Below are 12,995 nucleotides of genomic sequence, written 5' to 3'. Positions count from 1 at the left end.
ATTAAACACTCACAGGGCCCGCCAAACAGCTAAGAAAGGAGTTTCCAAATTTCAGATGGCCTTCCTTTCTTTGAAGACACTGTGGAAGATCAGCCCTTTAAAACAGACAGACACAAGTCCAAAAAGCACACCCGTTTTTATTGGTCGTCCTTAGCACCGCACACAGTGCACAAATCACCAGTCAAATCAGCTCACAGTCCTTCTTTCTTTTCATTTTCTCTCTCCTTTCTTTCTCTTCTACTGCCACCTTCACTCCTCTCCCGCAAGTTCTGTCCTCTGCCTCCCGACTCAGGCGGCCCCTTTTATAGTTCACCCAGAAGTGCTCCAGGTGTTCCCTGATGACCTTCCAGCAGCACTTCCTTTGCTAATTCTACAAAAATATTATACAATGGCCTGGACAGTTTTGTTTGCACCCCTAGAAAAGATTCTAAATAGTTAGACTGGAGTGATTTTTTTCAGGTTAGATATTTTCTTTGATTCACATCTCCAGTCGTGCAATCAGCTGATTTAAATAGAGAAGAGTTATCACTCCGCTGTTTGGTGCCATTGTGTGTCCCCACGCTGAACGTGGACCAGAGAAAGCAAAGGAGAGAGTTGTCTGAGGAGATCACAAAGAAAATGGTAGACAAGTAGCTGAAAGGCAAAGGCTAGAAGACCACCATGTTCAAGCAGCATGATGTTTCCATGACAACAGCTGCAAATATTATGAAGAGGTTTATGGTCCATAAGACTGTAGCCAACCTTCCTGGACATGGCTGCAAGAAGAAGATCAACCCCAAAATGGGCAGAAGGATAGTGAGCATGGTAGACAAAAAGCCGAGGAACACTTCCAAAGATATCCAATCTGAACTTCCAAAGATATCCAAGCTGATCTCCAAGGTCAAAGGCCATCAGTGTCTGTTCGCAACATCCGAGTGACAGTGGGCTCAATGGAAGAATGCTCTGTCTCTGTCGCAGGTCATGGACCCACCAACAGGATAAGGAGCCAAAACACACAGCTAAAAGTACCCAAGTATGGTGAAGAACAAACCATTGAAGTGGCCTTCTACAAGCCCTGATTTGAAATCCATTGACCATCTATGGAAAGAACTGAAATGTGCAGTCTGGAGAAGACCCCCCTTTCAGACCTGACACAGCTGGAGCAGTTTGCTCAGGACGAGTGGGCCAAACAGCATGTGGACAGGCACAGAAGTCTCATGTAGAGCTCCAGGAATCGCTTGTTTGCAGTGATGGCCTCTAAAGGTTGTGAGCATTGGAAAGGCGCTATATAAATAAAATGTATTACAGTAATCCCTCGCTATATCGCGCTTCGACTTTCGCGGTTTCACTCTATCGCGGATTTTAAATGTAAGCACATCTAAATATATATCATGGATTTTTCGCTGGTTCGCTTTCTGGACAATGGGTCTTTTAATTTAGGTTACATGCTTCCTCAGTTTGATTGCCCAGTTGATTTCATACAAGGGATGCTATTGGCGGTTGGCTTAGAAGCTACCCAATCAGAGCATGTATTACATATTAACTAAAACTCCTCAATGCTATAAGATATGCTTCCCGCGCGGTGCTTGTTTGCTTCTCTCTGTCTCTCTCACTCTCTCTGCCTGACGGAGGAGATGTGAGCAGAGGGGCTGTTTGCACAGAGGACACGGACGCTCCTCTACAAAATGCGGCTTTATCGCGGTGCTTCTGTATACTTAAAAGCACGTATTGATTTTTTGATTGTTTGCTTTTCTTTGCGCTCTCTCTGACATTCTCTGCTCCTGACGGCGCTCCTTTATGACGGCGCTCCTTTGAAGATAAGATATGTTTGCTTTCTTTTAATTGTGAGAAGGAACTGTCATCTCGTGGGCGGCACGGTGGTGCAGTGGTAGCACTGCTGCCTCGAAGTTAGGAGACCCGGGTTCGCTTCCCGGGTCCTCCCTGCGTGGAGTTTGCATGTTCTCCCGTGTCTGTGTGGGTTTCCTCCGGGCGCTCCGGTTTCCTCCCACAATCCAAAGACATGCAGGTTAGGTGGATTGGCGATTCTAAATTGGCCCTAGTGTGTGCTGGGTGTGTTTGTGTGTGTCCTGCGGTGGGTTGGCACCCTGCCCAGGATTGGTTCCTGCCTTGTGCCCTGTGTTGGCTGGGATTGGCTCCAGCAGACCCCCGTGACCCTGTATTCGGATTCAGCGGGTTAGAAAATGGATGGATGGAACTGTCATCTCTGTCTTGTAATGGAGCACAATTTAAACGTTTGACTAATGGGTGTTATTTCATGTCTAGAGGGCTCTAATAATGTTAACAGTGTGGGAGAGTTTATAAGGGCTTAAAATATATAAAAATAACTATACAAACATATGGTTTCTACTTCGCGGATTTTCACCTATCGCGGGGGGGTCTGGAACGCAACCCCCGCGATCGAGGAGGGATTACTGTATTATTATTATTAACAAAATATTAGATGAAGGGTCCCATCATTTCTGTCCATGCCATTTTCATTTGTGTTATTATTTGAAATATTCTAATGAATCAAAACTCTAAAGCAAAGTTTGAGTTGTCTTAAATACGGAATAAACAATGAAGGGCGCTGATTACTTTTGCCCGTTTCAAGTTATTTCAGAGACAATTGTGGGTTCTTCTGTTATTGTGGAAGGATACCAACAGATTTGTCCGCCTGTTTTTTTTGGCTTCCCTGTTACTGCAAGGCGTGTAGGCCTGACTACATTTAGCTTGATATTACTGTAGTGTCATGTCAAGATTTAAGTCATGTTAAGAAAAGCAAAGCTTTATGGGATTGTGTATTGTAGTGCAATTGCAGAATCACTTAGATCAGCGTTAGGCCGGACCTCTAAAAACAGAACTTTTATACATGAGAGCCGCTTTCCTGTAAAGACGAGTGTGGATGAAGAAAAGAATTGAAGAATCTCCTACTGACCTTTAAGGATTTTGCAAACTGCACTTTGACATTCTTTGATATCCTTCTGTTGTGAAAAATTCTGACCTGTCATGATAATTTCTGTATTATCTATATATATATATATATCTATTATTTATTTATTATATTAAATATTTATTGACTATATTTATGTATCTAGATTGCAATACCATACATTGCATCAATGTTCATATTGCTTACTACACGTCAATATTGCTGCTACTTCTTTTCTTGTCTTTACACAATGTCTTGTTTGTGTGATTTTAAATTTTTTATTTTTTTATTTGCACTTCATGTTGTTACACTGTGGACCCTGAGCTTCGCAATTTCGTCTATACGTATACTTCTTTATGGTTGAGATGGCAATAAAGTTCACTTTGACTTTGAATGTTCCAGTGACATATTCCGTGTTCCCAAATGGGACCAGGAATGATCTCCCAAATTAATTAGAGGAGGTTAGATTTTTTTGATTTTTTAGTGCATCTTATTATAAAAAGCCTGACTTTCAATAAATCAGTCAATCAGAATTACTATCATGACTACCCTGATGCTCTTCTCCAATAAAGCTGTTTGTTGAGCCACATGACTTGGACCTTGTGTCTCTGCCTCCACAGGTCTAAATTGTGATGTTGAAATACAATACCATACAACTTATTTTTTATACAGTTCTCTTCACCGAGGGCAGACTCAGAGCATTGTGATCAATTCTCAGTTAATATCTAAGTAATGATTATAATAATTACTAAATATGGATCTGGTACACATATAAATGCAGATTGGTACCTTAGAATCTGACTAAATATAAATTAAAACCAACAATGTCTCTCCATTAATTCATTAATGAACTATGGCCAGTTGATAATGCTGGAGATTAAAATTGTAAAAGAGAAAGGCAAAAATAATGTCAACAGTTCTGAGGACCTCGGCCAACTGCCCACTTATACACTCCTATATTTCTATAGTGAAGTCTGTGCTGGCTGTCCAATCTGAAGAGAGAATCTTTCAATCCAATGATTCCAGCGTTCCTTTATCCAAGATGAATTTTCCATAGGAAGGAGAGCAGCCTGGCAGCAGAACAATGGCACCAAGTGTCACATCTGGATACCGAGAAGAGAAACGGGGTAGTGGAGGGTTAGTAACAGTTTATAAATAAACAGAGAGGCAGTATGTACAGCTAATCAGCAGCTCTAGTCAGGGTCTGCTAAACTGAAGTAGTGAGTTTAAAAGCTGACACCGAAATGGCATCTCTTCTATGAACAGGCAGATCATTCTACAGCTCCAGGCTCCTATAACTAAAAGCTCGACTTCCCACTGTTATTTTATTAATCGTTAGAATGGTAAGTAGGCCGGCATCAGTATGCCGCTGCTGGATTATATGAATTTCCCCTTGGGATTAAAAAAGTATCTATCTATCTATCTATCTATCTATCTATCTATCTATCTATCTATCTATCTATCTATCTATCATATAGTGCCTTTGATATCTATCTATCTATCTATCTATCTATCTATCTATCTATCTGTCTGTCTGTCTGTCTGTCTGTCTGTCTATTTAAACAGAGCTAAAGTTCTAAATTTCCTTAAAGTTTCACCCCATGAGCCACTGGACTTGTACACAAAGATCAGTCTGATAGCACAGCGCTAGTCCATTAATACAGTGCATAAATAACTCATCTGTGCAATAACGGCAGCGACTCTCTGCTGATTAATCTTGTTATTCTCATTGTCTATCCTTGCACATAATCAGGTCAGGTGATATGATTTTGTTCTGCTATGCACTGCTGTGTGTGGTTTCAAATGACAAATACAGTAATCCCTGGTTTATCGCGGGAGATAGGTTCCAAGGCCGGCCGCAATAACTGAATTTCCGCGAAGTAGGGACACCATATTTATTTAATTATTTAACGTGTATTTGGACGTTTTTAAACCCTCCCTGTACTGTTTACAACCCACCCTTTACTCTGTTAATAACGGACAACTGTTAAGCAATATGAAATCGGTAGATAATATTACAGTTACTGTATAGCGAAGTACACATAGCTATATATGACGTGATGATGGTGGCGAATATGCCATGCAGTAAAAATGATGACGATGAAGGTGATGATGACTTTTACTGCGCAGCCGATGACTGTATTTTACGTCTCTTCAGACGGCAGTGTCATTTCCGGGGGCACCTCTTCCTCTTCCGTGCATCCGTAGTAGTAGTAGGAACTGGCTCTTTTTTGCGAAGCTGCAAAAACATTGTGATCGGCAGTTGCTGCTGCTGCTTCTTTTTCCGGTCGAAGAGCAGCTTGTCTCCCTCCCATGTACCAATCACAGTCCGTGTTACGCACTTAGTCACCGAACTTGTTTTGTTGTTCTTAGACTAGGAAGTACTACTACTATATTTAAAAACCCACGAACTCGTGAATCTGCGAAAAGTGAACCGCGAAGTAGCGAGGGATTTTTGTACTGTTATTTTATTAAACCTGCTTAACTTTTTTAAGTAAGCTGTAAGGAATGGGCCTGCCAAATTTCAGCCTTCTACCTACACGGGAAGTTGGAGAATTAGTGACGTTTGGAAAATTCAATATTGCGGCTGACAATGGCGTCATACCACCGAAATAAGTACGTACATCGGTTTTGGTTAGCGCAGGGAAGCCGTCTACCAAATTTCGTCAAGATGGGGCCATGAATAAGAAAGTTCAATATGGCGGACGTTGTTGACCGTTATGACCGTTATGCGTAGAATTTCGAAATGAAACCTGCTTAATTGTTGTAAGTAAGCTGTAAGGAATGGGCCTGCCAAATTTCAGCCTTCTACCTACACGGGAAGTTGGAGAATTAGTGACGTTTGGAAAATTCAATATGGCGGCCGACAATGGCGTCATACCACCGAAATAAGTACGTACATCGATTTTGGTTAGTGCAGGGAAGCCGCCTACCAAATTTCATGAAGATGGGGCCATAAATAAGAAAGTTCAACATGGCGGACGTTGTCGACCGTTATCAACCGTTATGACCGTTACGTGTAGAATTTCGAAATGAAACCTGCTTAACTTTTGTAAGTAAGCTGTAAGGAATGAGCCTGCCAAATTTCAGCCTTCCACCTACACGGGAAGTTGGAGAATTAGTGATAAGTGAGTCAGTGAGTGAGTGAGTCAGTGAGGGCTTTGCCTTTTATTAGTATAGATTAGAATCATAAGTAGGCCGGCATCAGTATGCTGCTGCTGGATTATATGAATTTTCCCCTTGGGATTAAAAAGGTATCTATCTATCTATCTATCTATCTATCTATCTATCTATCTATCTATCTATCTATCTATCTATCTCAATATGCGCCCAGGTTTGTAAGTGATGATAAGTTCAGATAAGTAAGCAGGGTCTTAGCCATTTAAGGATTTATTAGTTAAAAGGAGGATTTTAAAATCAGCCCTAAACTCAACTGGAAGCCAATGCAAGGACTTGAGGACAGGGGCTAAGTGTTTTTACTTTGTTTTTTGTAATAATTCTTGCAGCAGCATTTGGAATTAACTGAAAGATACATACATTTAATAAATTCAATAAAAGATATAAAAAAGGAATTAACTAAAAGCGTGATTAGAACAGCCATTGAGTAAGTAATGTATTGCAGTAGCCAATCCTACTAGAAATATCTATAAGCCTCTTCTGCAGAAACATTTTCCATTAATTTGAGATAGATCATAAAATGCTTTGTCTACTCTTTTGAGATGTTCTGCATAGGGTTTTCCTTTAGGTACTCTGCTTTTTCATTCCCAGAGTCTTGCAGCTTAGCTTAATCTGTAGATCCAATTTGGCCGTGCATGATTAGGCCCTGTCATGGACTGACATCCTCCTTGAAGTTATTTCCTGCCTTGCATCTTGTCCTGTTGGTATAGGGTTCACCCCACCACCAAAACCCTAATTTGGATGAAGCAGACTTAAAAACCTTTGAACGGAAATTTGTTTGGAGACCTCGTAAATAACAAGCATTTTGTTGGCCATATTGAAATGCGGCTTAAATGCAAACTATGTATATATAACATACTTATCATTTCCAGGTGATTGCCATGATAAAAGGACTCCAGGTACTCATGGGTAGGATGGAAAGTGTCTTCAACCAAGCCATAAGGAATACTATTTATGCAGCCTTGCAGGATTTTGCTCAGGTGACACTTAGAGAGCCTCTACGACAAGCTGTCCGGAAAAAGAAAAATGTACTTATAAGGTATCATTTATATATTATTTTTAAAATTGAAATATCAAAAATATGTTGTAGGTTGTTCTTATTTACCATAACCCACCTTTCTGTTTGGGTGATTTATCAGTATTGTCAGGAACTGTCTCCAGTTTATCCCTAAAGGTAACATCAAGAATTGGAGCATTGAACCTGGAAATGTCGACAAAAGTCGTTTAACAATGGATGGTTTGGTTTATCTTCTAGATGGCACTAAAGACAATGAAATAAACTGAGGCTCACCCATTTATGGCATTCATTCCCCTTATAGATTAGCCTCAAATAGTGGCCGCCACTGTCATAGCCAGCCATGATTAACCAAGATCTACAAACCAGACCAGGTCTTTTATAGCAACAGGCAAATAAAAACAGTGTCACATTTACTTGTTTGGTTGATGCCTCCCAACCAACCTACCACAATTGGCACCTCCACCATTGGCGCCCCATTCTCTTCACATATGAGAGCAGCTTCACAATGAGCATCATGTAACACACGTGAAAGAGTCTGGAGACTCCGTGGTGAACGTTATGCAGCCTGCAATGTGATCCAGCATGACTGGTTTGGTGGTGGGTCAGTGATGGTCTAGGGGGTCATATACTTGGAGGGTCACACAGACAATGGTACCCAGACTGTTGTTAAGTACCAGGATGAAATCCTCAGAGCAATTGTCAGACCTTACGCTGGTGCAGTGGGCCCTGGGTTCCTCCTGGTGCAGGACAATGCCCGACCTCATGTGACCAGAGTGTGTTGGCAGTCATTGTTGCCATTGCTTGGCCCACATGTTCCCCAGATTTGAATCCAATTGAGAGTCTCAAGGACGTTATTTATCGGGTGCATACAGGCACGTGGGGGCCACATACACTACTGAGTCACATGAGGAGTTGGTGTGATGAAGTTCGCACAAGTTGGATCAGCCTGGAATTTCAATTTTTGACTTTGATTTTTGCTGAGATGTTGAATCAGCGGGTTGGCGATTTTTGGTTTCCATAACCATTGTTAACATCATTATGAATTACACAGTATTTACTGATTAAAGATTTTCCACCTAATTATTCTGTTCATCAAGACCTCATGTGTGATTTAAGTGTCCACTTAATTTTGTGAGCTGTATATTTTGTCCATATTTCACATAAAGTTTATCTGAAAAAAAAAAAAAAATCGGCTTCAAAAGAGTTAATAATATGCATTTAGTTCCTTGCATTTTTCCAGACATTAACTCCAGTTCGACCCTGAAACTAATTTTAAAACTATCTGGCTATGAACAGGACATGTGCAGCTTCTGGGTTCAAATTCTGGCCCAGTTAATTATGGACCTTTGGCTTGTTGGGGTGAGTTTTCCTCCTCACACCTACAAACACACATGCAGGTTAAGTTAATTGGTGACACTCGCTCAGGGGTCTCCAACTCCTGGAATGCTACTATGGCTGTAGGTTTTCATTCTAACCTTTTTCTTAATTAGTGACCAATTTTGGATCCAAAAAATGTTTTTTATTTGGAGATGTTAAATATGTTAAAGGCTGCTTCTCACCTTATGCATCTAGCGAGGCAGAAATAGATTAAACAGGTTTGAGATTTGTATTCTTTAGCATAATATGTTGTGGACACCAGGAGAGCTCCAGTCCCCCAACACCCAAAACAAACAGGCACGGGCACAAGTTGAAAAGGCAGAGTCTTTTATTGTGGGAAACTCTTCCTTAATCAAGCGTTTCCCACCACCACAGCCACAAGTACAATAAAGCACAGGCATGACTCCTTTGTCCCAAACACCCAACACAAACAGGCACAGACACAAGTTATTTATTTATTTATTTTTTATTATACTTTATTAATCCTGAAGGAAATTACTTGGTTTTCCACATACCCCTTGGGGTCAGAGCTCAGGGTCAGCCATTATACAGCACCCCTGGAGCAATTGAAGGTTAAGGGCCTTGCTCAAGGGCCCAGCAGAGTAGCATCTCTTTTGGCAATGACGGGGATTTGAACCGGCAATCTTCGGGATGTCAGCGCAGATCCTTTGACTTACAAAGAGTTCTTTATTGTGGGAAACATTCTTATCAAGCATTTTCCACCACCACAGCCACAAATACAATAAAGCACAGGCACGACTCCTTTGTCCCAAACACTCAACACAAATAGGCACGGACACATGTTATTTATTTATTTATTTATTTATTATACTTTATTAATCCTGAAGGAAATTACTTGGTTTTTCGCATACCCCTTGGGGTCAGAGCACAGGGTCAGCCATTGTACAGCGCCCCTGGAGCAATTGAAGGTTAAGAGCCTTGCTCAAGGGCCCAGCAGAGTAGCATCTCTTTTGGCAATGACGGGGATTCGAACCGGCAATCTTCGGGATGCCAGCGCAGATTGTTAGCCTTACAAAGAGTCTTTTATTGTGGTAAACTCTTCCTTAATTAAGCATTTCCCACCACCACAGTCACAAGTACAATAAAGCACAGGCACAACTCCTTTGTCCCAAACACCCAACACAAACAGACACAGACACAAGTTAAAAGGCACAAACGGTCTTTATTGTGGGAAACCTTTCCTTATCAAGCATTTCCCACCACCACAGCCACAAGTCCAATAAAGCACAGGCACAACTACTTTGTCTTCTTCTTCTTCTCTGTCACTGCCTCCTCCATGCAAGCTCTGTCCTCCCACCACCAAACTTGGCTCGTCCATCTGAGGCAGGCAGCTCCTTTTATCTTCCACCTGGGAGTACATCCGGTCTTCTGTACACGTTGTCCGAAAGCACTTCCAGGTGAGATGGAAACCCCATGAAGTAGGGCTCACCAGTCCCTACAGCACACCCTCCCAGCAGCACCCACAGAATCCAACAGGGATAAGTCAAAGAATTCCTTGTCCCATGCTGCCCTGTGAGACTCCGAGGCACCGCTGCAACCCAGACGGGCTGCCATCTAATGCTCTGGAGTGGTAATGCCCTGCGTGCACACACTCCCGTGGTCCTTCCATCTCGTGGGTATCCCAGCTGTCCGTCCCTTACAATGTCAGTATGGTGGTGCTTTGCATTTCTTCATTATTTTGTTATATGATTGGCAAGTATGCTGGTTTACAAAATGCATTCACTTCATTTCTGTGTGCACAGTGGAGGTGAGCAATCCAGAGTGCCTCAAAATGCAGAACTAATCATTGTCTGCTAATCTGCAGTGTTCTTCAGGCAATAAGAAAGACAATTTGTGACTGGGAGGGAGCCCGTGAACCACCGAATGACCCTTGTTTGAGAGGTGAGAAGGATCCTAAAGGGGGCTTCGATATCAAGGTGCCTCGGCGAGCAGTGGGGCCGTCAAGCACACAGGTAAAGTACTATACAGAGAATCATTGTGCGTTGGTACTTAAGATGAGAGTGAGAGGCTTAAATGATGTACGTCTTCTTGATGATTTATGTTAAATGAAGAGTTTGGCATGTTGTAATTTTATATTGCACGGTATTTGTATATGAAAGCCCAGTGATGGACTGCCGCCATGTCCAGCTGTTGTTCCAGCTGCCCACATAACCCTGCCCTGGATGTGTATTGAAAGTTGAATGTGCCCATTTCTGCTGCTTCCCCAGAAACCAGACAAGATATTAAAGATAATTCTAATTTTGTGATTTTTTTTTTTCAGCTTTATATGGTGAGAACTATGTTGGAGTCTCTCATCGCTGACAAGAGCGGCTCCAAGAAAACATTAAGAAGCAGCTTGGATGGGCCAATAGTCCTTGCAATTGAGGATTTCCATAAGCAATCCTTTTTCTATACTCATCTGCTCAATTTTAGCGGTAGGTTACTCACTAAACTGCAGGTACAGTCTCTAGACTTTGCAGAGGTACCATTTTGCATATTTTAGAGGTTCTGACCAGTAGAGGGCGTTGCAGCACCTCAAACCCTGACACAACTTCACAGACACAAGTCCTGGGTGCAAATACAAGACTTACTAATGAAGAGTACCTTTATAAAGGCTTCTTAATAAACAGGATCTCAATTCCAATCCCTTCTTCTGTTCCTCCGCTCCTCCCACTCATTCTTTGTCCTCTTGCACCCGACTCCAACTAGCCTGGATGAGACCGAGCAGCTTCTTTGATGTTGGACCCCTGAGTTCTTCAGATGTAGGGGATAGCTCATTGGAAGCACTTCCGGGTGAAATGAAAGGTGCACAGTGTAGGGATTGTGTATCCCTGCAGCATCGGCCCCATCGGAGGCACTGACGGAACCTATTAGAGTTGCCCCAAGGGACTTCAGGTCCCAGCATGCCCTGCGGATGGCTGTGTGAGACTCCTTGCCCAGGGCTGCTACCATCTAGTGTATTGGGGGAGCCACTGTTCCATCTTCTTCCCCATCCCTCCATTACATTGGGCTCCCAGCCAGGTAAGGAACTTCACTTCATCCCTGCCAGGACGCCAGCATATTCACTCTGAGGTTGCCACCTTGTGCCAGGCTACAGTACACTTAGTTCAATGGTTTCCTGGCCAGGTAATGAATCATGCAGCCCATACCTGCCGTTCATCCCAAAATAAAGTGATAATTTCATCCTTAATGTGTAGAGTATCCTTTGTAAATCAGTAAGTGATATACAGTGTTTGAGTTATAGTAAGATTTGGAATAGTTTATATTGTATTTCAACATTGTTTATTTGTTCTTGATATCAGCTGAAAATTTGGATAGAAATGAAGGCACTATATAACAGATAGATAGATAGATAGATAGATAGATAGATAGATAGATAGATAGATATGCAAGGCAATATATGATAGATAGATAGATATGAAAGGCACTATATAATAGATAGATATGCAAGGCAATATATTAGGAAAGGCACTATATAATAGATAGATAGATACATAGATATGCAAGGCAATAGATAGATAGACAGATAGATATGAAAGGCAATTTATGATAGATAGATAGATAGATAGATAGATGTGAAAGGCACTGCATAATTGATAGATAGATAGATAGATAGATAGATAGATAGATAGATAGATAGATAAAATGATTAGTTGATATGTAGTACTATTAGAACTTCTAGCATTTTCAGGTCAGATAGAATAAATGAATATATTTGGTGTAGTTGGCAGGATTATATATTGAATACAGAATACAGATACAGTTGAATAGTTTTGTGTGCCTTATTGTAGTAGATGGCTTTATCTTATAAATTTACTTCTTTACTTTTCACTGCTTTGATATCACTTCAGTTTTTTCTGACTGTCACCTACTGACTCACTGGTACAAGAAAGCCTCCACATATCATATACCATTTGATGCATCTTCATGTATTGTTATGCAAGACTTTTTTAACTTTTTCGGGTTCCCCCTCAATTTTTGGCCTTCTAGTCCAAAAGACGTAATTTTTAGGCCACGTTTTGACCATATTCTGTGTAGGAAATTACACAACAGCAACAACAACATTTATTTCTATAGCACGTTTTCATACAGATGATGTAGCTCAACGTGCTTTACATGATGAAGAGAAAAAAAGACAAAATAATAATTAAAATAAGAGAACACTAATTAATATAGAATAAAAGTAAGGTCCGTTGGCCAGGGAGGACAGAAAAAACAACAAAGAACTCCAGACGGCTGGAGAAAAAAATAAAATCTGCAGGAGTTCCAGGCCATGAGACCACCCAGCACCCTCTAGGCATTCTACCTAACATAAATGACCTCAATCAGCCCTCATGGTATTCAGGGTTCACATGGAAGGACTTGATGATGACGGTCACGTGGACTTCTGGCCTTTAATCCATCAATGTAGGGACATCACGGTGCTTTGATCAGGAGGTGATGGCGCAGATCACAACAACACAGAAAACCGGAAAAAGAACAGAAGAGAAAGTAGGGGTTAGAATGGATTGTGGA

At 41.4% G+C, this 12,995-nt stretch overlaps 1 protein-coding gene across 1 annotated transcript in view; it reads left to right on the top strand.

The window, feature by feature from the left end:
• cyfip2 (cytoplasmic FMR1 interacting protein 2) overlaps window positions 1-12,995 on the top strand; it is a 223,132-nt gene that overhangs the window by 121,000 nt on the left and 89,137 nt on the right. Inside the window, exons 14-16 of the mRNA XM_039774596.1 lie at window positions 6,958-7,124; window positions 10,306-10,453; window positions 10,762-10,915. Of these exons, the coding sequence (XP_039630530.1) occupies window positions 6,958-7,124; window positions 10,306-10,453; window positions 10,762-10,915 (469 nt within the window). The remainder of the gene's footprint in view (window positions 1-6,957; window positions 7,125-10,305; window positions 10,454-10,761; window positions 10,916-12,995) is intronic.

The sequence above is a fragment of the Polypterus senegalus genome, chromosome 13 (assembly GCF_016835505.1).
Source record: "Polypterus senegalus isolate Bchr_013 chromosome 13, ASM1683550v1, whole genome shotgun sequence".
Classification (NCBI taxonomy): domain Eukaryota; kingdom Metazoa; phylum Chordata; class Cladistia; order Polypteriformes; family Polypteridae; genus Polypterus; species Polypterus senegalus.
The sequence above is the reverse complement of the archived record's forward strand: the minus strand, read 5'-3'. Positions and strand labels throughout refer to the sequence as shown.